Raw genomic sequence first — 26,869 nt, forward strand, 5'->3', positions numbered from 1 at the left:
CCAACTCTGGTGCAGACTCCTCCGAGAATAGATCAGGGAAAACATGAGCTCTAGAGCCCTTCTCGCACAAGCCCATCCCTGCTAGCCCCCTGACAACAAAGCAAGATCTCTCTCCCTTAGGGAAGGGTTGGGAAGCCTTACGTGCAAAGCTTCTTGTGAGCCCAGAACTTTTGCGTAGAGGTCACAAAGTTTCTTCAACCTATGGGAAGAGAGGGGGAAAAATAAGTGAAAATGAGAAAGGAAGAAAAAGTCAAAGATGTACCTATGATTCCCATCATTCAAAAAGAGTCTGAGCTATTGCTTCCACTTGACATTTCATTGTAATTTTTCAAAACAAGGCACCTTGTTCTAGTTCCAATATCTTAAATCTGTGAGGTCACAAATAGTTTTTAAAGAAAAGAAAGTGATGTACTGCCTGCATCACTGGGGGCACACAGCAATTTGTTCATTCATTCAAGAAAACGTTGTGTACCTGCTGTCAATTTCCTAAGCACTGGAGATTCTGGGAGGACTGAGACATGATTCTTGCTCACCTTCCTTTCTCTCCCCATCCCACTAAGAGGAAATGGGCAAAGTGGAGCAGGAAAAGCTTCGAATTCTGCTTCTGCCTCTTCCATGCTATGAGGTCTTGAACAGGTTACTTAAACTCTCTGACCTTTAGTTTCATCAACAAACTCACCTGATTTTTTTCACTAATGATGGTAAAACAATGTGGTCTCAGGACCAGCAACAGCAGCTGCATCACCCGGGAACTTGTTAGAAATGCAGATTCTCAGACCTCATCCCTGACCTTCTAACTCAGAAACAGCAGTGGCAGCAACTGTGTTTTCATAAACCTTCCAGGTGATTATGTTTGAGAACCACTGATATAGAGCATATGAAGTTCCCAGCTCAATAACTGGTACATACGTAATAAATGCTCAATAAATGGTAGCTCTTAAGAAATTTAGTCTTATGGGGGAATTGGATGTAAGCCAAAAGTTATAATTAGTCAGTTAAGGTATGAGATTAGACTTATTTCCATTCTGATTTTTATAGAATAGTATTGTTAAAGGGGATCTTACAGGTGATTTAGAGTTAGGCCAATGATTTCAAAAGTATTATTTTATTTTTTATTTTTTTTAAGTGTATTTTTTTTAAATTATTTATTTACTTTTGGCTGCATTGGGTCTTTGTTGCTGTGCGCGGGCTTTCTCTAGTTGCGTCGAGCGGGGGCTACACTTTGTTGCTGTGCGCAGGCTTCTCATTGCGGTGGCTTCTCTTGTTGTGGAGCACGAGCTCTAGGTGCGCGGGCTTCAGTAGTTGCGGCACGCGGGCTTCGGTAGTTGTGGCTCACGGGCCCAGCCACTCCGCGGCATGTGGGATCTTCCCGGACCGGGGCACGAACCCGCGTCCCCTGCATCGGCAGGCGGACTCTCAACCACTGCGCCACCAGGGAAGCCCGGGACATTTTTTTAGTGAGTGGGTCAGTCAGACTTCCATAGCCCTGGCCAAGCACAGTGATGGCAATAGTCATAAAGCAGCATGCTAATGGTGCGGGGGGAGGGTGCAGGGTTGTGAGGGATAGGAATGTGCTATAACGTAATTCAGGGGCTCTTAGTTGGTAAATATGTTATCAGTGGTGGTGTGGGGATAAATAATTGGTAGTGGTGAATACTAATTGCTGAAAGAAATTGCCACCTCCAGAGAAACTAGTCCTTCTGTACTTATGATCTGTAATAGTTATGCATCCTTCATGCAGGATGTACTGCAGACTGCCCTGCAATGCGGTCATTTGTCTACCTGGTTATCTCCTCCCCAAGTAAAATTTCAGCTCCTGGGCTATATCCATTTCTGTATCCTCCATAGCTCCTTGCATGGCATCTTGTGTACGATAAACTCAATAAATATTATTTTGAATGCTTGGTTCTTCAGTTATCAGCATTGTGCCTTTATACAAGACCCTCATAATGAACATAACAGACATGTTGTGTTGGGAATACACATAGTATTAAGCAGTCTTTAAGTTTAAAAGTTAAGCAAAGTTGAAAGTGGGTAGAAAGAAGAAAAGAAGTAGGAAAGAAAGGGAGATGGAGTACAGAGGTGGGCAGGAAGGGAGAGAGGGGCAGAGGAAATAAGGGAGGAGTGAGGGAGGGAGAGAGAGGGAGGGAAGAGAGAAGAGGTACTTTTTTCCCCTACCTTTCCTCTTTGGTAAGACGGGTCAGTTTTCTGGCTTTGTGGGCAAGAATAAATCTAAAACGTACAAACAAGAAAAAGGAGGGGAAATCAATGGCTGCTTTCATCCTGGCCTCATTTCTATAGCTACACATGTGCCTAGTGTACAAGTTAAAAGTGAACCAGAAGAAACAATTCATACACTATCTAATTTTATGTTCCATGTTTTACTATTTCCTGGTTACATTCCTGACACTAAAAGGCACCTTCTAGTTTTAGGGATTCAAGGGACTCAAAACAGATGACTGGCCATAAGTTTTGCCTGGGATAATACCATGACTGACCCATCTCCCACTGCATAGCTGGTGCTCAACAGGAATATGCCCTGGGCCTCAAATATCTACCTTAGATGTGTCTGAGACTTTCCATTTTCATCCAGCCCTTCCTCTTTGGTTCTATCTTCAAGATGGTATCTCCCTAGTGCCCAGCCTTTTAGAATCCGCCTCCATTTCTAGCCCTACGATTGCCTTCAACTTACCAGCTAGCTTTGATCTCCCTGTTTTGACCCTTGGCTCTCTGAAATAAACTCATACGGATCCTGAAAGCCATCTCAATTTTGGCTTCTCCAGGTAACCACCGCCCATGACATCCCCATCTGTGCTGCTTTTCCCTGCCAAGCTGAGAACTGGGCTAGTCTTCGTCCCTCTCTAGTGGGACCTGGAAAATCTCAGCATCCCATGTAAATACCATAGATGCCTCCACAGCCTCCACAAGAAGCCCTCTTAGTGAAACACCCTAAGTCAAATCTTCATATCATGTTTTCACAAAAGATAGCTTACCAGAATATATCAACCCCTAGTATTAAACATGAAGCAGAAAACTAGTTTAACAAATTTTCAAATGTTACTGGTATTCTAATTCCTTTCTAAATATTAATTTGTTCGAAGACATTATTTTTTAAAAAGCAATAAGATTTTTCCAACTGCTGAATTTGGAGAAGAGTGACGTTGGGTAAAAAATTATTGAACAAAGTTTGGGGCACATTTATTAACAGTATAGGAATACGTTGTCAACGTGGAAGATTATCACACCACCATAAGCATGCCTTACCCTATTATGGCGGCATAGCTGCCATCAGGTTTGGTATCATCCAACGTGTAGGCAACTGGAGCTTCCTCTCCTTCAATAATCATGCTTCCACAGTAATCTTGGAGAAGAGCAAAATGGAAAAAGGCATTCATCACCCTATCAAGCTACCCTTAGCAGTTACGACGAAGCACACGTTTTTCAACCTGAGAAGCCCAAAGGCTGAAAATAAGATATTATACCCTAAATATACAAAGTCCAACCAAGCTGATGTCAAAAGGAAGGCTAAGGAGCCAACATTTGGTGAAAAACTCAAACGGTAAGCCCCTCTCTGCAAAGCAGCAACGTGGTATTATGAATTAATCCAGGCTAACATTTAATGAAATCTTGTTTTCCTTGCTGTTAATACGTGTGCCCCTCTTTCCTCTTTCACAGGAAATCAGATAAAACCAAAGATGTGTTAAAGAAACGCTAGTCTATTACTGTAAAGTAGAAGGGACTGAACATTCACCTTTTATGAGGAGCCACTTATTCGATGCTAACTAGTTCTTGATTATCTAGAGACAGGGCAGAGAGGACCCAGATGACTAAAATGCACAGAGTCCCTCCACTTTTCCACCCTCCTCCTTAAAAGGGAGGGGATATATGTATACACATAGCTGATTCACTTTGTTGTACAGCAGACACTAACACACCATTGTAAAGCAACTATACGCCAATAAAAATAAATAAATAAAAAGAAAAAAGATATCTTTGCTGGATATAGAAAAGATAATAAGAAAATAAAATGCACAGAGTCCCAAACCCTCATTTCAAACAGGACCTCCGGAACAACTTGGAAAACAATTTCAGCTCATTCTGCACAAAAGTGCTTCTCTCATTCCCCTCCTGAACAAAATATATGTAATTTCAACAAAAGAATACAACAGAGCAATGGTGAAAATGTCAGGGCAGAATTTGAAATGTTATAATAAGATCCGATTACAGTGTACCACTCCTCCTGCTTCATCATTTACTTGCAAATTGAGGTTGTTCGAACAAAATTATGGTGGAAGACCTGGGAACTAATGTTGTATAGAAAATCCAATGAGTGGGTTTCAAAATGAGGAAGAAAGAACAGAGAAATAACTTGGAGGGTATGCACTGTCCCGACCTGTGTGGGAGCAGACACACCTGTAGGCCTTTTTACCTGCACTTGCTTCTCTCTCTCTCCCCCCACGACTCTCCCCACTTTGCATCTATAGTCCTAGTCAGTCACTGGATTGAGGGGTACTTGCATGCCCCTCAGGTGTACTGGGGTTAAAAAAACATTGAGAAAAACTGAAATAGGGGATGGAGAAATGTATAAAGTTTGTCGAAGAATTTAAGAAGATTTAAGAATACAACAGAAATAGTTAAGGAATCACCTTGTTATAAGGAGACAAGAAAGAGGACAGGATGTGATAAGAGAAAAGAGCAAGGGCTCAGGGGTCACTTGGGGTTCTGCTGGACTGGACAGAGGGATCATGCAGGACACCAGGCTGGCTGGGGTGGAGGCCCTGCTTTCTGGGTGGAGGGGCTCCTTGGACACGTCCTTCACAGCACAAAGTTGGTCTCTGCACCATGCATGTGCACTGGGCAGAAGTGAAGGAACAAGGGGCAGAGGGAAGAGTCCTGTTCATGCCAGAACAAACCACGTGGCATCAGCAGCAGTTCTATCATTTGTAGGTAGAAAGCTCAGGAGCTCTGCCCATGCACATGGGACTTCCAGTTAGCCTGGTTCAGCCTCACTCTTAAAAAGGAAGGGCCATTCAAGGACATCTAGACATTGAACAAAATTCTTTAACAAAAGAAGCAAAGACAAAAGCAGAAACAAACTAACAAACAAAAAGGAACTCTCAGGAAGAAAAGACAAAGAGTAGAAGAAATTTCCCCCAAAGTGGCAAGTAACATTCTCAAGGAGAAAAAAGAAGATATTGTACCTATGGGAGGTAACAAAGAGGACTATTCAGAATAAAATAATTCAGGAGAAGCTTTTTGAGTGTGAAGTGTGGAAGGAGGAGTTCTGAAAAGACGATCACATTCATCTGGAAGAATAACTGACATTTACCAAGGACAAAATTACAGGAAAAATAATGAAGAGAGAATATCCTACCAGATGTCAAACATATTATAAAGCTACGGGGATTAAAACAGTACAGTGCTGCCAAAGGATTACAGAATATAAATCTGTGTTCTCCAAAGTGGGGTGTGCACACCTAGATTGCACATCTGGATAGTGGAGAAAGATATTAGAGATTCTTATTTTTCAATTCCAGCTTTTCAAAAATGACTACTCTTGTATATTTTATAAGAAAAACAATACACTTTTTTCCAGTGGTCCATGTACATAATTTAGGAATAAATAGATTCAGTGGTAGTTGATGTTTAATTTTTTAAATATAGGGCTATAAAAAATATTTGGAGCCCAGTGACAAAAATCAGTGGAAAAGAATTGTTGGTCCAGAAAAGCCGAATGTAGATACATTTCATAGGAGAATGAAACCATCATAAAAAAATTTAAAAAAACTGGTACACTGGGAGAAAATATTTGCAACACATACAGAAAAAAATTAATAAGCACAGGATAAATAGATAATTTACAAAATGATTTCACACAGCCCTGAAGCCTTATTCATGATGAAACTTACAAATTATAGATAAATGGGACGTTTTCCCCTACTGATTGGCAGAAAGTTAAAAATATTAATTAGCTGGTCTACCCAAGTCAATTGACTTTGTAATTGCACTTTTACAAATTTATCAAAAGGAAATGCTCCTATTCAAATCTTCAGAGCAATATGAAGGAAGCTGTTTATTGTAGCATAGTGTATAATAGCAAAAACTGGGAAACAATCGAAATGCCTATCATCAGCATACCTATCGGGCACATTTTGATAGAGCCATACAGTGAAATACTGTTTATTCAGTTGTTGAAATGAGGTAGATTTAAATGCACTGATGTGGAGAAATGTCTGTGGCATACCATTAATAGGAAAGAGCAAATTTCAGTATAATGTGTATTATGATTTTTTTAAAAAATGGTTTGGGGAAAGTATATAACATTTATTTAAAATTATATTTGCATATAAATGTTATGCATATTCTTTAATATACATTTAAAGTATATATACATTTCAATATATGTGTACAATATATTGAAAATATTACCTGTGCCTACAATAAATCTCTAAGGATAAACAACTTACATTTTTAACAGTGGTTCCCCAAGGGGGGAGGGGCAATTGGAGAGGGACATTTTTCATACACTTTTATTTTTTTGAAAGTTTTATAGTGAATAAGTTCACTTCTGTAATTTTTTTTAAAAGCAGGTACTGCTTCTGTTATTTTAAACTTCAGTTGAAATCATTTAGATTTAAGGGAAAATAGAAATGGTGTAGATGAGCAAAAGCGAGGGATACTGAAAGATATAAGGCTTTGGCAAGAGCCTGCTCTCTCCAGGTAAGTGGGGATGGGAGGCAAAGCTAAGGTGGCTGTGATGCACCCCCTGCCCCTGCAGGGACCCCAGGAGGGCAGGGTGTTGATGGTGAGGGTGGCTGAGCTTAGGATGATTTGGTGGGAGACCAGCAAAGAAGAGGGGGCCCTTCCTTGTAAACTCACAAAGATATTACACACTTAAGAAACTGGAAAGCATTTCCTGGGACAATCATTCTACAAGCCAGCAAGAACTGGCTAGGGCTACCTGTATCAAAAGGCAAAAAGTTACCTTCTCTTTAATAGTCCAAACCACGCTGCACTTACAAAACAAACAAACAGTAATCTTGACTGATTGATTGCTGAGTGCCTCATATGTGCCAGTCACTGTGCTAGGCTGTTTGGGGCTGCAAAAATCACCCCCTTTGAATCTGGTTAACTCATATGCCCTGTGCTTTTGCATTACTCATTAACCACAGTGCCTTTAGGGATGGCGTTGAAAGCCTGACACAAAGCAAATAACTTCTTACAAGAGTTAACTTCCTCAGATTTCATTCCCTTATAGAATCCTTCAAAATATTGTTATTGAATTGCTTATCGATGTAACAGGAATGGTATTGGATGTGAGTCTTGGAGCCCTCCCCTGTGTTTCTATAATAGCCTAGGTAACACCAACAGTGTACTCAATACATTGTAATGCAATTATCAGTTTACAAGACTGGCTTCCTCCCAAGTCTGGATTTTCTGGGCAAGGAAACATGCCTTTGAATTCCCAATGCCTAGCACAGCGCCTGTCATACAATAGATGCTCAGTAGAGGTTGGCTGAGGAAACACATTCAATTTCTCAAAAGAAATTGAAAATGCTTTGAAGAGGCTCTCATGTCTACAATCATTTTTTAAAGTGTAACTCAAGGCTCATTACCAATAAGGACCGAGTCAGATCCAGCCTCTTCTTGAGGATGAAGAACTTGGCTTTTCTCTGTTTTTTTTTTTAAATTTATTTTATTGAAGTGTAGTTGATTTACAATGTTGGGTTAATTTCCGCCATACAGCACAGTGATTCAGTTATACATATATATCTATTCTTTTTCATATTCTTTCCCATTATGGTTTGTCACAGAATATAGTTCCCTGTGCTATACAGTAGGACCTTGTTGTTTACTCATTCTATATATAATAGTTTGCATCTTGGGTTTTCTTTTTGATACTAGTACCTAACAATGAACTTGCCTGGCACACTGCAGACCTAAGATAAAGGTCTGCAGACATGAATGGAAAGCTAGAGATTCTCTCCATAAATAAAGGCATTCTGAGTCATTAAGAGAAAAAAAATCTCCATTCCATGGTCCTAAACCTTATCCACTCGCCAGCAACCAGCTGTCTAAAACGGGTGGCCTGGATCACGAGAGGAAGCAGCTTAGCACCAGCAAGCTCTCCATGGTGGGTCACTGCACCGTCCTTTGTGAAAGATAGATTACTTGTTCAACTGATGCACCAATCCAATAACAGTCCTAAACAGAATTTCCTGCAAAGGGGGAGAATCAGGAGGCTGCAATGTGGTGGAAAGGGGTAGATACAGGAAGAACCGCCCTAAGGTAAGAATATGAAACTTTCCCCCTTTGCCTCCAGCACATCCTTCCTCTCCCTTCTGCAATCTAGCTCCTCATTTCAGTCCATCCTTCCCTTTGCCCTCAGTCCCAGGTACTGACGGTTCTTACGTGGACTCCTCTCGGAAGAAAAGGAGCTGTGATGAGAGTCAATGTGATAAGACTCTAGCATTGTGCTGTCCAATATAGTAGCCATGCATGGCATTTTTACATTGGAATTTAAAGCTATTAAAATGAAATAGCCATGCGTGGCTTTTTATATTTGACTTTAAAGCAATTGAAATGAAATAAAATTGAAAAATTCAGGTCCTCAGTCTCACTAGCTACATTTCAAGTGTTTGATACCCACACACGTGGCTAGTGGCTGGTGTCCTGGACAGAGCCGCTCTGGAACATTTCCATCGTTGCAGAATCTAGTATTTTAGTGGGCATCCCTGTAATGTTCTATCCAGTAGAGCCACACACTTATTGAATATATATGAACGCATAAATGAACTTAATTTCATATAGTAGAATCTTGACACTAGTGAGAAATTGCCTGGAAATTTTCAGAATCCCCACCTTTGTGAACGGCTTTATAAACTCATACTTTAAAAACCTGTATCAGAAAATGTTAATAACCTATTTTCACAAGATTTTGTGAAAGGATTAGTAAACTTTATACTGAATTATGGAAAGAGTTGATCATATTCTAAGGGAACTTAATTGCATGAGTGTGTGCCAATGTACTTTACTCGATGGAACTGACCTTAGAACCTGGATGAATGTTTTACGTCCGAATTCTAAGAAAAACAGTTACACGCAAATGTGTGACTTTGCACCAAGTTTCTTGGACCTTTTAAGCAAAGAAAAGTACTCACCCTTATTCCTCCAGAAGGGCTCTTTATAATAAACTATGCACTTGATGACTGAACCCAAAGGCACACGAGTGATCAGCTGGTTTCTCATCATTGGCAGAGGGGGACTGAAATGAATCTTCATGCCCAGAACAGGAGGAATAGCGCTAATCACATACTTAGCCTGGAAGAAAAACGGCGTGGTTAAACATTGCTGGTGGGTTGTTTTTGCTCTTTTTCTAATGTTTCTCCCTCATTTACCCTCGTCCCCCACTCAATCTCTTCTTAAAAGAGAAACTAGAAGAATCAAACTTGTTAGAATCAAAATGAGCTCTTGTTGTTCCCTAGCTCAAAACCTCCAATGACTTCCCATCACACTTGGAGTCAAAGCTAAGTTCCTTACAGTCACTTTCAAGGTCATACATGAAAGGAACCCCTGTCACATCTCTGATCTCATCTTCTGTTACTCTTCCCCTCAATCCTCTTAATTCCACCATTTTGACTACCTTGCTGTTACTTCAACATGCCAGGCTTGCTCTTACCTCAGGGCCTTTGCACTGACTGTTTCAGTCTACCTGGAAAACTATTCCCCAGAGAGCCACCTGGCTTAATCCCTCATCTCCTTGGGTTCTGTGCTCAAACATCACCTTCTGAGTGAGGCCTTCCTTGATGACCTATTTAAAATTGCATGACCAATCGTCCCACCTCACCTTCTGGCACACCCTCTCCCCCTTCCCTGCTTGGTTTTTTCCACAGTACTCATTACTATTTGGCATAGTCTCTATTTTATATATCTGATTACAACTTTTCTCCTTTACTAGAATGTAAGCCACATGAAGGCAGACAATTTTATCTGTTTTGTTCACTGCTATGTTCCCAACTCCTAGAATAATGCCTGGCACATAGGAGGCACTTGATAGTTATCAAATAAATATTTTCTTTGATGTTCTAATTATGTAGGAGCCCAATACAGAGGGTTGATAATATGTGTTTTGTAAATCTCCCCCCTCACCCCCAAATATTATGGTTCTGTTTTCCTTTCTTTCAGATAGAGGTAGCTTTTTTTTTTTGGTGGTACGTGGGCCTCTCACTGTTGTGGCCTCTCCCATTGCAGAGCACAGGCTCTGGACGCGCAGGCTCAGCAGCCATGGCTCATGGGCCCAGCCACTCCGCGGCATGTGGGATCCTCCAGGACCGGGGCACGAACCCGTGTCCCCTGCATCGGCAGGCGGACTCTCAACCACTGCGCCACCAGGGAAGCCCCAGAGGTAGCTTTTTTGCTTTTGGCAAAGGCATTGTCTACAAAGTCTAGAATATTCTTTGCTTTATTTAAGCTCTGGTTATCTATGGGACTCTGGTCTCTTCTCCCTGGTTTAAGGCTCTTGGTTACCTCATACACCTCGTGGTTTAGGGTCTCCACAAGGACATTTTCTCCTGTCTGGTCAATGTGGATCACAGGCCTCTCCAGCTTCACTCGGTCCCCAAGGAGGTCCATTATTCGCTCACTCACTTGACCAGATCCACCCACAAATTTCCTCTCCTGGAAAGAAAAAAGGACCCAAGAGGTGGGTAGGAAATATAGGAATGGATATAAATTGCTAAGTTGCTAGTTTTCCTCACATATCTTTACTGTGTGAGGTATACAATTTCATGCTGCCCTTGTGGGTAGTGTCTTTCACCATTGTTTTCTAACCAATGATTGCTGGCTTTCAACAAAATTACACGTTTTCGAGCCTTCCAGGCTATGTTCTGATGGACTCCCAGACTCCAAACTCAGCTGGACATCCTCAGCCTGACTCCCATGTCCCGCCTGCCTGGCCGAGACCCCTGCTCTGTGTCCTACCTGCATCCTTTGGTTGAGTTGCTGAGCCACCACTTGCCCGAGCACACCTAGGCCTGTTTCCTGTTTCCTTGTTACTCAGTCTCAGAATCTTGCTGACCCACCCATCCCCAGGCCAGCTTACTCCCTGTTACAGTCTGTCTGTCTCACCCTGGGTCAGGTACCTGCTGTTTCTGTGGCCACCGAGGCCATTTCACCTCACCGCACCCACCTGCAAAAGCTTCCTAATGTCCTGCGTGATTGCGCCCACAGTTGAGCTGACTGTTTTCTCCTAAATTTTCAGTTCAGTTAATTTTTAAAAAGACTATTTCAAACAGGTCTAGAAAGAAGGTCACAGAGAAGGGGAAAGAGAAGGGAGGGGGAGAAGGAGAAGAAAGAGGGTGATGAGATGGAGGAGGGGGCAGGAAGAGGAAGGGAAGGAAAGGAAAATGACTGTCGAGGAGATTAGCTAAGAACTCTAATCCATTTCCTACTGTGCCCAGCGTAGCACATTATACAAGGCTGAGGCTCAGGAAATAGGCACTGAATGAATGAATGAATTCCATGTGGTGTGTGTGTTTTAAACTGAAAATACGTTTCTGACGTTTTCTGTTCAGCTTTCCAAGAAGTACTCAAGTTATGTTCATCAGCTGGTGTCTTACAAACTTACCAAATAATCATCGGATGTATATCCAAATGGAAAGTTGCAAAAGAACATAAAAAAAGGAGACAAGCCTAATTTTAAAATGACATTGGCCACTGGGCTGTCACACTGGGTACCTAACAACAGACTGTCACTTTGAGCTGCTATGATTAAGCTCTAAAAGCCACAAGCCTGCCTCCTGTTCCATCCTTTCATGACTGAAGGATGATGCCAATCTTTCACTTAGGCAGTGGTGGTTTTCTGTTTCAACGGTCGGGGTATGAATGGGTACCTGCCCTCCATTGGTTGTTGAGATGATCCTGGCACTGCCCCCACACTGCTTCACATACCACAGGAACCAGAGAGCGGAGACCTCATGCGTCTCGGCGGTGACACACAGGTTCACAAAGAGAGTAGCAAGCTGCTTCGAAGATCTGCTCAGGGAGAAACAAGAGCAAAGCTGGCAAATGCAGGGGAGCATCTTCTTCATTCTCTGGAAATTATTCAAGCAGTAAACTTAACTTGGCTCTAAGTGGAGAACAATTTAGCAAGTTTCAGAAAATTGTCACTAGAACCTAATATTATAAAACATGACATCAGAGATTTGGGGAATAGGAGACATATTTTCCCCTTAATCAAAAGACCTAGCTCAGAATCAGCATGTATTCCATATGCTATGCTGTTACGACTGCTCTCCACACACTTGCTACTCTTTTAGGCGTCCCCATCTCAGTAAAAGGCATCACCATTCACCCACTTGCTAAGGCCAACACTCCAGAAATCAACCTTCATTTCTCTCTTTCCATCACTCTCCCACCATCCAATCCATCAGGAAGTCCTGTTGTCTCTCACCACATCACTCCACCTTCATTACCACCAAATTGGCATCATCTCTTGCCGGGATGATTAGAATTATTTCCTCCAGACTTGTCTCTCTCGTTCCACTTGTCCTCACTGAATATCTGTGTACCACACTTGAAGCCAAAAGGTTTTTATTGCCCTCCCCTCTGTGGTGCTCTTTCTATAGTGTAAATTAAGTCATGTCATTCCCTCGCTTAAAACTTTCCAGTGGCATCCTATCAAAACCAGAATAAGATTCAGATCTTTTACCAAGGCCTCCAAAGTTCTAAGTGATCTAGCCCATGCCTACCTTTCCTATCTCATCCTGTACCTTCTGTACTTATTCTAATGTCCCCTCAGAAAGATGAACTCTTATATGTCTAGAAAAATGAGCACCAGCTTCTATATTCCCAGCACCTGGCGTTCTCTATCATTTTACCACAGTGTGGTAGCTTTAAAACTATTTTCACTGTCTTAAATTATCTTAATTATTGGTTTATTATTTTTTATTGCTGTCTCCCCCACTAGAATATCAATCAGTGAGACAGGGATCTTAACTTTCTTGCTAACCATAGTATCCTCTTTAATAAAATAGTGACTGGAACGTAGTAAGCACTTAATAAATTACTTGTTAGATGACTGAATGAATACATGGTTGGTGGGAAATATCAATTAATTAAACATTACTTTTCTTTTCTTTCTTTATTTATTTTGGCCATGCCACACAGCTTGCAGGATCTCAGTTCCCCAACTGGATTAAACCCAGGCCGCGGCAGTGAAAGCCTGGAATCCTAACCACTAGGCCACCAGGAAACTCCCTAAACATTATTTTTAAATGATCCATAATGCTCAAAGGATATGCTAGGTGCTGTACCAAGTACAGAATTAGTCAGTTATCTATTCAGTTATTTTACTGTCTAATGGAAGACCAGCTCAAAGGATGGATGAGGGGAAAAAGTGATTGATAGAGTATAGATAGACGAACTTTTGCTTGAGGTTGGCAGGTAAATGATGAGAGGTTATGTCCTATCTGGAGCCACATCAGAAAGTGAATGATCTCATGCAATTCCAACAGCTCAGTGAAATCTAACAGATCCTAAAATTCACCAGTAGTAATATGTACTCTGGGATATCTTTAATTAGGACCAATCCCGCTTTTGACTTTGACATAAAGTTTGCATGTTGTTAATCTGGTTATACCTGAGGTAGAATTTTCCACCTGGTAGTGCTGACAATGGTTGGAATAAATAATACCGTCTTCCATTTATTGAACTCTTTCACACTCCATGGTTTTTAAAACCCACTGTCTTATCGATTTGTCACAAAAATGACAGTCATTATTCTTCCCCACTTCACAAACCCAAACACTGAGTCTCAGGGAAGTTAATAACATGTAGCGCACAGCTCACTAAACGGTACAACTGCAAACCACATCATACCTGATTCAAACTTCATGCTTTTAATACCTCAGAATGCTTTAAAATCAGTCAGTTGACAACCTTGAAGGGACAAATATTGACGAAGGGACACCTCTCTACCCTAGTGTACCTTGACTCTGGAAGTTTGTAGAATCGCACCTAACACACATACCAGTTACTTGTAGCACTTTTGTGACAGTCCCCATCATTAAGCCTGCATATAGTGTAATATATATGTTGAAGTGACTTCAAGTTAGTTTTGCAAGATTCCTCATGATAACTGAAGGGATGGAAATTGCTGACTCATGCTTTCTTTGCAGAGGCAATTTTTGGCTTCTATCTAAAACAAATACCCAAAGATTGGTTTAAAATATTACTTCAAAGTGAAAACATCCTTTGCTGCTTCCTGATGTCCCGTTTTCTTTGTTCTTTATCGTATAGGTGAATTCGGATGGTACAAGGGAGTCATAAATCACTAAAACCTAATGTTGCCCTAGCTAGATAACCGATATTAAATATAAAAATAGAGCTGTGATTCTAGTTGTTACTGTTGCCAATTTGGTGAGAAAGAAATAACCCTGGTTTGAAATCAAGGGAGATCTAAAAGTAATTTGTCTCTGGAGGGCCAGGCCATTCTTAATCCTTTATCTGATTTACTCTAGGAGCTTTACTGAGAAGAGAAATGAGAAGAAAAATATCTGAGGGATGGAAGGCCAAGGAAGCTAGTGCAATAATATTTTCATGTTCCTTGCCCTGTTGACTCTTTAAAAGATAAACGTTATTATGTTTTCTACATGAAAAATATACACTTATTATATAAAATTTGGAAAATTCATAAAATAAAAAGATGAGAGAATGAGTATCTTCCACATTTCTGCCCCCCCAAAGATAATCCCTAGACTCATTTTGGTGCATTTCTTTTTCTAGTTATAGGTTTTAAAAAGTGTATTTACATAGCTGTGACTACATCATAAATTTAATCTGTTTTTGAAAACCACTTTATAAATGATAACAGAAAGAACGGTCAACATTAGTCTTTGAATATATGATTGTGCTTTAGTTTGAACCACGGTAGGTTGGATATTCTGGGCATTACTTCCTTTAAAACCAGGAAATGACATCATGCTTATCTTGCTTAGGAAAAATTTAAAAATTACTTTGTGTTCATATATTCTTAACATCTCAGAATGCTTTCTTTTGTCAGCCAACAACCTAGAATATTCACTAAGGGGAGGATTAGGTCAAGGACTATGGCAGAAAAACTCAGATCTCTGTGAGACCAAAGAAATATAATTAGTCCTATCTTCAATGAGCTTCAAAGCTCTCTGGAGAGAGAAGACCTAATGAATTTATTAAAAGCTTTTTGTAACAGGAGTTATAAAACAAATGCAGGTAAAAAATATTCACTATATTTTGAAAATCTCATGTATAAAATTTAAAAGTAAATACTGCAATTTTATTACAAACAAAATAAGTTGTATTACAAACTACATTCTAAAACAGAGTGGTAAATAGTATCAGATAAGTGTTAAAAAGGATGTAATTAATAATAGGCATTGATTTCGTGACAATAAAAGGGTTTTACTCTTTCAAAATTGGTTGCTTTCGAAGGCTGAAGACGTAGGAGAGGCACATGTTCATCACAGAGTATTATATAATAATAACGGTAATGATTAAAAACTGGAAGTAACTGAAACGTCAAATGGTAATAGATAAACACATTATGGTATTCACTTCCCATGGAATAGTCTGCAACCATGAATATGACGTTTGATGAAGAATTTTAATGACGTGGATAATTGCTTGCATTGTAATATTAGATGTTAAAAAACATTCTGATGGGGCTTCCCTGGTGGCGCAGTGGTTGAGAGTCCGCCTGCCGATGCAGGGGACGCAGGTTTGTGCCCTGGTCCGGGAAGATCCCACATGCCGCGGAGCGGCTGGGCCCATGAGCCATGGCCGCTGAGCCTACGCGTCCGGAGCCTGTGCTCCGCAACGGGAGAAGCCACAACGGTGAGAGGCCCGCGTACAGCAAAAACAAAACAAAACAAAAAAAACATTCTGATGGATATCCGTTGCTTGCAGTGAATGTACAGTTTTCTCTTTAGAAATGAGATGATATATCACACTGTACATACTTGATGACAGCCTGCTTTTCTATCTGTTTAATAGTATGATGTTTTTCAAGCCATTAAATATTCTTCTTCAACACGATTTTTAAAGATTTTAGAGTATTCCAGTTTTCAGACAAACCATAATTAATTTAACCAGTCTTCTATTATGGGACATTTAGATTTTCCTTTTAAAAATAATGCTTTGAATCTCCCTCTCTCCCTTTCTCTCTCCGTTTCTCCCTCTCTTCTTTTCTCTCTCCTTCTTTAAGCTAAATTCTAAGAAGTTGAATTTATGTATGAAGAAGTATGTACATTTTATGTCTTTTGGTTATTTCCATATATTAGATTCAGATATCCTTAAAAACTTTTTACTTTTAGTTGCCATTGCTCCAACTCCCCCCTCCCCCGCACAATGCCTAGAGAATGAAGACATCAACCCCAGAGCCACATTCTCAGCTAATGCTGTTTAGCACGGGCAAGCAGTCTCATAGCAATGCCATTTTCTTACTTTGCTTACCACAAATTCACCATGTGCTTGAGATGGAACCCTTATCATCCTTTCCTTTTTCCCTGCTGTCCAAGAGCAGGGAGGCCTTTCCACGCTGTCTGTCTAAACAGCTTCCACAGCTCATGTATAGTTCCCGACTTTGCCAACCACAATTTAATACTTGACTCATGAATACTTTCTTTCAATGCTACACGTTTCTCCCTAATGGGAAGCAGTCAGTCCAGTCATCCATGTTTCCTGGACAGTTGTGAATTATCCAGAGAACTTCTCTAGAAGTTCCTCTTCAAAGCTTTGAAGAATTCCACTCCATCCCATAGGTGTTTGAAATGCATGTGCTGATGCACTCTCTCCATACTTGACCACCAGTGAGGAGTATACAGGTATCCCTACATCGACAGCTTGATAAGTGAGATCTTTAAGCTGTTCTAAATAAGGGAAGTGGCACAATGTGGTCTGTCCTAAGGACTTTAGGGGGTAATACCACCTCTGTAATGCAAAACTATCCCAGAGAAGTAGGTTTGATGTATAGACATCTTTAGGGCAGGACATGGTTCCAATATTTTTCAGCACTCCACCTGGCCAAATGGTGTGGTTATAGACACAGAGCAGCTACTCGGTTCATAGCTGCTGAACGGAATTGCTAACTGAACCTGAAAGAGAGTCACAGTCAATGCCTGTGCCTAATGGCGAGTCTTACTCCGTCCAGCAGATCTTGTCCAGCAGCTCCTTCATCGTCATGTGGTCCCACTGTTCTGCAAGGGGCGCCTTCCATGGGGCATCACTGGGAATCTACATTCAGATGACGATTCAGAGGGGAAAAGCAAATGTAATTTTCCATTTTAAATAACTATTTGAATAGTATTCAAAACTCTAACTTAAAGAAGCAAAATGCAAGTTTTCCAAATTCCCCCAATAGTGGTTTTTTACTGCACAATCCATGTTGTCTGTGTAGACTTCCTATTCACTCAATCCATATTTTATATATATATATATATGTGTGTGTGTGTATATATATATATATGTGTATATATATATATATATATATATATATATTTTTTTTTTTTTTGCCATACGCGGGCCTCTCACTGTTGTGGCCTCTCCCGTTGCAGAGCACAGGCTCCGGACGCGCAGGCTCAGCGGCCATGGCTCACGGGCCCAGCCGCTCTGCGGCACGTGGGAGCTTCCCGGACCAGGGCACGAACCCGCGTCCCCTGCATCGGCAGGCGGACTCTCAACCACTGCGCCACAAGGGAAGCCCCATATTTAATTTTTGATAACCTTTCCTGTGCTATAAATGGAGGCTATGTTGTAATCAGGCTGTTTCCAAATATCAACTACTAAGTTACTAATATAATTTAGAGAGAACAATTCAGAAATTCAACTCCTTGGGACTTCCCTGGTGGTCCAGTGGCTAAGACTCCACGCTCCCACTGCAGGGGGCCCGGGTTCGATCCCTGCTCAGGGAACTAGATCCCACATGCCGCAACTAAGAGTTTGCATGCCACAACTAAAGATTTCTCATGCTGCGACTAAAAGATCCCAAATGCCACAACTGAAGATCCCACACGTGGCAACGTAGATCCCTCGTGTCACAGCTAAGGCCTGGCACAGCCAAAAATAAATAAATAATAATTTTTAAAAAATCAACTCCTTAACAAAGATCAGACAGATGTACCAGAAGCCTTACTTGCTATGTCCTGAGGATATTCTAAATTAGAAACATCATCCCAGGAAAGCTGAATGATAGAAGATCTTCTCCCCCCTCATCAGTAGTATGCAAATTGCAGCCTATTGGACATGTCATTCTTTTAGAGGTTAGAAACTCACTTATTCATCTCACAAATCTTTACTGCAAGTTACTGTGCTACACAATGTGCCAGGCACTGTTGACGTGCTTCACCTTCTTTCTTTTAAGGACTAAACTTATCATGAAGAATACAAATGTCATCAAAGAAGCTTTAGGAAGCTTTACCTCTCGTCCCATGTCATCCATCGTCCTCCAAAGGTTGTTAAGATCTAGGCAGGCAATTGGATTCCACATAGGTGGGAATGGGCCCCTGAAGGGGTAGGATTTGCCCTGTGAGATACAGGATAATTTTAAAAGGAAACATTTACTACAATGGAAAAGTAGTTAAATATGCCAAGTTGTTAAATATCTGTAAGCAAAATCATGTTATCAATATGTGATATACACTCAAGTGTTTTAGTTCCTTAGTGTCCTCAGAACCCAACTTAACTTTTTAGCATTAAGATTTCCAGCAAAATTCCCTGTTACCTAAAGAAATTTGGTGCCACGCCAAACACAATAGAAAGGTTTGTCTCTGAAATTGGAACACTTATCATGTAAAACGTAAATGCCAGTACAGAAGTGGGGTTACCTAATCTCATTTGCCAACGATACTTGCAAATATCTCAGAGCCAGGAGACTCTGCATGGTGGAGGGTCAGAAAATGACAACTATAAATATTACACGAGTTAGAAGGGGATGAAAAACCGATTGCAGGAATGCAAGTATCTGTAGGAAGAGCCACAAAACAGGGCCGAGCAAGCTTCTCCAAGGAATCAGATATGCTAGGTCAACACAGGAGTTCCCAGAGATCAAGGTCAAAGCAGAAAGAAGAGACAACTTAGGGAGTTCCCTGGTGGTCCAGTGGTTAGGACTCAGCTCTTTCACTGCCATGGCTGGGGTTTGATCTCTGGTCAGGGACTAAGATCCCGCACGCCGAGCAGTGCAGCCAAAAAAAAAAAAAAAAAAAAGAGGGCTTCGCTGGTGGCGCAGTGGTTGAGAGTCCACCTGCCAATGCAGGCGACACAGGTTCGTGCCCCGGTTCGGGAAGATCCCACATGCTGCGGAGCGGCTGGGCCCATGAGCCATGGCCGCTGAGCCTGCGCGTCCGGAGCCTGTGCTCCACAACGGGAGAGGCCACAACAGCGAGAGGGCCGCGTACCACAAAAAAAAGAGACACAACTTCAAGGTTCTCTTTGTGACATGTTTACACTGCCTGGTTCTCCCAGAAGAGCAGGGACGCTTCGACACAGAGACAAAGGGCATATATTTCTCCAAGGATTACTAACATGGCAGCTTGTATGTCATCTCTGGGAGGCTTAACTTAATGGCAGTTCAGGTACATCCACAAAACCCACTTTAGGTTCATTTGAAAACCTGAGTCAGAAGTCAGGCCATGCATTCTGACATCATCTTGCAACCAAATTGGAGTAACTCAAGGTCCACAGTCAACCAAGATCTCACAGTAACTCTCAGTCATTTGGCAAAGATTCATCTCACACTGATTTTGTAGTTACAGAAACTATTTTAATAATTAATCCTATGGTCATATGGTTCTTTGTTCTCCAACAAGGCCCTAAGATTCTCAGGGAAGAGTTATCATACAGGCTTACTTTTCTTCTTGTATTAGTCAGGGTTCTCCAGAGAAACAGAACCGATAGGATGTATGTGTGTGTGAGGAGGGGGGCGGGGGGCAGTGAGAGAGAGATTAATTTAGGGAATTGGCTCAGGCAATTGTAGAGGCTTGGCAACTCCAAAATCTACAGGGCAGGCTGGCTGGCTGGAAACCCAGGGAAGAGTTGCAGTTCAAGTGCAAAGGCCATCTGCTAGCAGAATTCCGTCTTCCTTGGGGGACCTCAGTGTTTTTCTATTAAGGCCTTTAACTGATTGGATGAGGCCTACTCACATTATGGAGGATAACCTGCTTTATTCAAAGTCTAATTTAATGTTAAACTCATCTAAAAAAATACCTCTACAGAAGCATCTAGGATAGTGTTTGATCAAATGTCTTGTGGCCTAGCCAAGTAGACACATAAAATTAACTATCACACTTCTTAGTCAACTTTACTGAGGTATAATTTACATCCAAAGAAACAATTTTAAATGCACGATTTGAGAAGTTTTTGACACACTGTAAGCACCTGTGTAACCATTACCACAATCAAGATATAAAACATTCCCATCACCCCAGAAAGTTCTCTCTTGCCCCTCCCCAGTCAATTCCTGTCCACTTTCTGGCCCAAGACAACCACTGATCAGTTTTTTGTCACTATAGATCGGTTTTGCCTGTTCTAGAATTTTTTAAACAATGGAATCATGCAGTATGTACGATTCCACCTTTATCTGGCTTCTTTTGCTTGGCATGACGTTCTTGAGGTTCCTCTGTGCTGCAGTCAGTCCTTTTTGATTGCTGAGTAGTATTCAATTGTATGGATGTACCATGCTTTGTTTATCCATTCCTCTGTTGATGATTCTTTCCAGTTTTGATTCATTCATTGTGGATGTTTGCTATGAACATCCTTGTACAGGTCTTTTTATATACATATGTTTTTTTTCTCTTGGATAAATGCCTAGGAGCAGAATGGCTGAGCTGCATGGTGGGTGTATGTTTAACTTTTCAAGTTTAACAGTTTCCAAAGTGGTTCTACTGCTTTATATTCTCACCAGAAATGTATGAGAGTTCTAATTGCTCCACATCCCAACCAACACTTGTTGACTTTTCTTTTATGCTTTAAGTACACTGTTGATTTTAGAATATTAGATTTACAGAGAAGTTGCAGAGATAGTACAGAAAGTGTCTATATCCCTCTCAACTAGTTTTCCCTAATGTTAGCATCGTGCATTACCATAGTACATTTCTCAAAACCCAGGGATTGACACTGGTACATGACTATTTATAAAACCTAAGACTTTATTCCACTTCACCAATTTGTAAACTAATGTACTTTTTCTGTTCCAGGATGCCACAAAAGATACTACATTATGCTTAGTCATCAAGTCTCCTTGGTCTTTGGTCTGTGACAGTGCCTCAGTTTTTCCTTCTTTTTCATGACCATGACAGTTTGGAAGGATACTGGTCAGGTATTTAGTAGAATGTCTCTCAATCTGGATCTGTGTGAATTTTTTTTTCATTTTTAGATGGGGGTTGTGGGTTTGGGGGAAGAATACAACAGAGGAAAGTGCCCTTCTCATCACATCACCTTGGGGGGCACCTGACTTATCCCTGCTGATATTAACTAGATTCCTTGGTTAAGGTGGTACCTGCCAGCTTTCTCCACTGTAAAGTTATATTTCCCCCTTTCCCTGCTCTGTTCCTTGGAAGAGAGTCACTAAGTTCAGTCCATTCTCAAGAGGAGATGGTAGGGAGTAAACACTACTTCCTGGAGGGAGGTATCCACGTACATTTTTAAAATTCTTCTCTAGGGAATATTTGCCTCTTTCTCCCCTATTATTTATTTATTCAATCTCTTCTTTATATCAGTATGGACTTATATATATTCACTTTATACTTTGGGTTATAATCCAATACTACATTATTTATTTTCTTGCTCAAATTGTTCCATCTGTGGTCGTTGGGGGCTCCTGTGTCCTTTTGACATGGCTTCATCCTTCTGTTTTTTGAGCACTTTCTTCATTTCTGGCACTAGAAGATTCTCCAGGCTCATTGTCTATTGTCTCTGCCACAGCCCTAGGATCTGCCGTTTCTCCAAGGAGCCTTCATTTCTTTTATTTTTAAAAATGTTGAATTTAATAGAATCAACTAGGTGTATGCTGGCTTAAAAAAAAAGCAGCTTTATTGAGATACAATTCACATACCACGCAATTTGCATGCTGACTTTTTTAAACCTCTACTTATGCCTCCATCAGAGCTCAGCACATAGAATTTATTCAGTAGAAACCTATGGATGGATCTATAGGATCATTCTCCGCAAAGCACATGTGGGTCCCACCCCAGCACTGCCTCTCTGAAACTGATTGACACCGAGCGAGTGAGTTGCTTAATCTCGTTGTTCCAACTCAACATCTCTTGGCCTCATCATCTTCCTCCAGGAATTATGCCCAGATTACCATAAACAACTGGGTTAGGTGGCCTTCTCAGGGTCCCAGAGCTCCCCGTTTACCTTTCACCTGCCACTAACTCCACTGTACCAGCTTTCATGCATTTACCACTTTGCGTCACCCATTGGACTCTAAGCTGCAAGATCATGGACTCAAGTCAGCCTACCTGGATCAAGTCATGGCTCTGCCACTCACTAGTTGTGTTCAGTTACTTAAGCTCTCTGTCCTCAGTTTACTTGTGTAGAAATGGGATGACAGTAGCTACCTCACAGATGTACTAGAAAGACGAAGTGAGATGATTCACATAAGTTACTTTGAACGGTGGCTGGCATGTTGTCAGTTCTCAATAAATGTTGTTGTTGCTATTACTGCGGCTGTTACTACTGTAATTATTATTTTTGCACGCCTAGGACCTGTTGGCGTAGATTGACGGCACACAGTAAGTTCACAATAAATGCTGGATATCATCTCAGCTGTGTGACCTTGAACTTGTTATTTATTTGGCACACAATGTCCTGAATTCTAAAAAGATCTTTTGTACTTAGATTTTGTCTTAGTCCATTTGTGCTGCTAAAACAAAAAAAAAAAAACCCATAGACTGGGTGCTTTATAAACAAGAGAAATTTATTTCTTGCAGTTCTAGAGGTTGGGAAGTCCAAGATCAAGACGCTGGCAGATTTGATGTCTGGTGAGGACCAAGTTCCTGGTTCATAGATGGCCTTTTCTTACTGTATCTTCACATGGTGGAAGAGCTAAGGGAGCCCTCTGGGTCTGTTTATAAGAGCACTGATCTCATTCATGAGGACTCTGTCCTCATGACCTAATCGTCTCCCAAAGGCTCCAACGTCTCATACTATCACATTGGGGGTTAGGATTTCAATATATGAATTGGAGGGGGACAAAAACATTCAGTTTATAGCAGGTTTCCTATGCTATTATTAACTTCCTTGTTTTTAAGTCACTTACTTTGGCCTCCACAGATCCTCACCAGCAGCACCTGCCCTGCTTCCCACCACACACCAGAGATGCATTTATACAAAGAGGGTGAGAGATGGAGCTCCCATTGTGAAGAACCAAGTCAGGCTACCTCGCAAGGGCAGAGTACATCCGAGACCGGCATACAGAGACCTCTCCCTGGACTCCTCAGTGTGGCATTGTGCCCACAGGTAAAGGGCATCAGAAAGAGATAAACCCACAAGCAGGTTGAATAGCCACCCCTTAAATGGGAAGAACAGCCCATTTTTGTCGCAAAAATCTTTAGGACCAAGAATGGAGGGGAAGAAATTGGTGGTCGGCCAGATAATTTAGTTATTCAGGGCTTTGTGTTTGCTTGTTTTCACAAACACTTTGGTTCTGCCAGAAATCACCAGCAGATGGCCTGAAGAAGAGCGTGAGACCAGCAGATTTGGTTAATTGGTGCCTGCTCTGTCACTGCCAAGGTCTGCACCAACAGCCATGGCAACTCCTGGGAACTTAGGGACAATCGCTTAAGAAACTGAGAACTCCAGTCTGACTCATGGATTGGCTCGGGAAAAGGTGAAGAACAGCTCTTGGGTGAGGGCAGAGTTACCCGGAAAACCATGACCTGCACAGGGAGCCCCATCAATAACAGTAACCTGTTTCTCCTTCCCCGTTAACCTTCAACTCAGGGACACATTGTGAGACGGGCACCTCTCTACCATCCCTCCCTCCTTTCTCAAGGATAAGGTCTTTGTACAGCACGTGTCTTATGGAAGGGATACGATGGAGGTGGGGTGGGGCTTCCAAGATTGTTCTTGAGAGATGCCAGCTTAGTAGCCCAGTTGAAACGTCACCCCAGCTGAAGCCCAGGGATTCTCATTCAATGGGGTCCTAAACACAGTGAGGGCTGCACCAACAGCAATCATTCCAGCAACTCAATGGTGTCAGAGACCAGCTGCCAAAGCCCTCCTAAATCAGGAATGCTCTTAGATAGGAGGTGTGTTCAGAACGCTAAAGCCAAAACCGGAGTGAGAAGTGACCACCACAGAGGGCTCTGTGTGAGTAAATGGAAGCCAAACAATATGTAAAGAGCACCGTGATGAAGAAGAATAAAACACTTCACCCTTTTTATGTTCTCATTTACTGACAGTCTTTGGTGTCTTTGGTGTCTTAACGTCCAAGCAGGTAGCATCTTAGCTAAGTTTATAAAAACAATTACAGTTGTCCTTCAGTGTTCTCAGGGCACTGGTTCTAGGACCCACAGCAGATACTCAAATCTGCGAATTCTCAAGTCCCAGAGCCGGTCCTCTGTATCCACGGGTTCCGCATCCGCAGATTCAACCAACCACGATCATAAACATAATACACGATCCATGGTTGGTTGAATCTGCGAATACGGAGAGCCAACTGTATTATTTTATAAGATTAGAGAAAGCTTCTGACAAACCCAGGAAAGCACTATTGTTAGAGACATAAAAATGTCAAGTCTTCAAGCTTCAGGGAATAAGTAGGGGAGGGCGGGAACGTCTAAATTTATTTGACGTGACCAAAGGTAACATGAGAGTTTTGTGCCTCAGATTTGGCTATTGTAGAAACAGTCCAGTGATTGTTACTATTTAGAACATTGTCCAGGGAGGCCTGTCTCGTCTGAAGAAATCATGACATCAGAGTAAGTCCCCAGTTCAGGGACAAAACAACATATCACGACAGACTGAATGCCGACACAGATATGAGAAGCCAGCTGTCTTCTCTCAAGCCAGATGTGAAAGAGATATGCAAAAATGAAAGTCAATGCCACTCACTCATGTGTTTGCCTTAGAAATCACTTTTTTTCCATAAAAATGTTAACTTGTCACAGGGTTATTATTGTTATTTTAGGTGAATTAATAGATATTGCTAAAAATCCTCAGTTTCAATTCCTAATATGGAAAATACAAAGAGATGGAGTCAGTTGAGCCAAAGCTACTTGAGGTTCTCAGTAATTTTCAAGAATGTAAAAGTCTGAAAAGGGCTGGTATAGAACCACAGGAGAAGAGATGCAGGGTGGCTTTTTTTTAAAAAATAAATCTGTTTATTTATTTTTGGCTGCGTTGGGTCTTTGTTGCTGCGCATGGGCTTTCTCTAGTTGCGGTGAGCGGGGGCTATTCTTGTTGCGGAGCGCACGGGCTCTAGGCGCACAGGCTTCAGTAGTTGTGGCACATGGGCTCAGTAGTTGTGGCTCATGGGCTCTAGAGTGCAGGCTCCGTAGTTGTGGCACACGGGCTTAGTTTCTCTGCAGCATGTGGGATCTTCCCGGACCAGGGCTCGAACCCGTCCCCTGCATTGGCAGGCGGATTCTTAACCACTGCACCACCAGGGAAGTCCCCAGGGTGGCTTTTAAATGACCAAAGAATGGATTCAAAATGGTCTCGGAAACTTGATAGCTGTGTGACTACAGTCAAGTTGTTCAATATTTGTGTTCTCTTACCTTTAGATTTGGAATAATGGTACCCATCTCACAGGGGTATTGTAAGAATTAACCAAAACGATACGTGGCAAACAGGATGCACTCACTAAATGAATGTTGCTGACAGTACTGGGATCATGACGAACGCCCCGTCGTTTATACAACCACTTCGTACCCATAAATCCATGCCCACAATTTTTTATTTTTTTTGTGTGGTACGCGGGCCTCTCACTGCTGTGGCCTCTCCTGCTAAGGAACACAGGCTCAGGACGCGCAGGCCCAGCAGCCATGGCGCATGGGCCCAGCCGCTCCGTGGCACGTGGGATCCTCCCGGACCGGGGCACGAACCCACGCTCCCTGCATTGGCAGGCGGACCCCCAACCACTGCGCCACCAGGGAAGCCCCGTGCCCACATTTTTGATTAATATCCTTTGGGTAAATTCCTAGAATCAGACACCCTGGCATGAAGATTTATGTTTGACTTTCTAAAGCAGACTTGCTGAAAACCAGCAACCAACTCGATTATCACATGGCCTTATTTTGTAGCCTAAGAGCTTCGGCAGGCTCAGTAAAAACATCTGAAATCTACCTCTCAATTCTCCCCCTAACGAGTGGGCCAGGGCTCTGAGACGGGCTGGCTTGGCGGCAGGTACATCACTTGTCAACTTTGATGCTCCAGACGTCTTGCTCTTCTCCTGACCCTTGTTCTCTGAGGCAAAGACTGCACACCCTGAAGTCTGTCGCATCTGGGAAGCCCTTTTGCCATCTTATTCCCCACATTGACCCCAGTCTCTGCAGTAAGAACAGGTGGCCTGGCCTTTCTTCGATCCTGCTTCTCGACAGTGACCTTTCCCTCTCCGTGCCTCCTCTGCCGTTCATGGGAATGTCGCCTTCCTCACTGTGGAGCAGGCCATCCAGCCCCTCTAGAACTCAATGACTTTTACGGCTCTTGGAAAGGACTATGCTTGGGCCACAAACAAAATAGGAGGACCAAGCTTAACTTTTGATCTATATTTCCAGTTTGGAAGAAAAGAAATTTAATCTACCCTATGGGGGAGGAGGGAAGGAAGCTCTACTTAGGCAAATGGCTTTCTTCCTCTGTTTATCTGTTCTCATTTCTAAGCACTTGGAGCCTGTGG

The 26,869-nt window shown here is 41.9% G+C and overlaps 1 protein-coding gene across 2 annotated transcripts in view; it reads right to left on the minus strand.

Annotated features, from left to right (window-relative positions):
• MAOB (monoamine oxidase B) overlaps nucleotides 1-26,869 on the minus strand; it is a 112,095-nt gene that overhangs the window by 10,665 nt on the left and 74,561 nt on the right. For both annotated transcript variants that reach the window (XM_049704843.1, XM_049704841.1), the window contains exons 4-11: nucleotides 18,452-18,556; nucleotides 17,177-17,268; nucleotides 11,892-12,033; nucleotides 10,528-10,677; nucleotides 9,162-9,321; nucleotides 3,265-3,361; nucleotides 2,179-2,232; nucleotides 142-199 (exon numbers count right to left, since the gene is read on the minus strand). In XM_049704843.1, the coding sequence (XP_049560800.1) occupies nucleotides 142-199; nucleotides 2,179-2,232; nucleotides 3,265-3,361; nucleotides 9,162-9,321; nucleotides 10,528-10,677; nucleotides 11,892-12,033; nucleotides 17,177-17,268; nucleotides 18,452-18,556 (858 nt within the window). The remainder of the gene's footprint in view (nucleotides 1-141; nucleotides 200-2,178; nucleotides 2,233-3,264; nucleotides 3,362-9,161; nucleotides 9,322-10,527; nucleotides 10,678-11,891; nucleotides 12,034-17,176; nucleotides 17,269-18,451; nucleotides 18,557-26,869) is intronic.

Source organism: Orcinus orca, chromosome X (assembly GCF_937001465.1).
Source record: "Orcinus orca chromosome X, mOrcOrc1.1, whole genome shotgun sequence".
Classification (NCBI taxonomy): Eukaryota; Metazoa; Chordata; class Mammalia; order Artiodactyla; family Delphinidae; genus Orcinus; species Orcinus orca.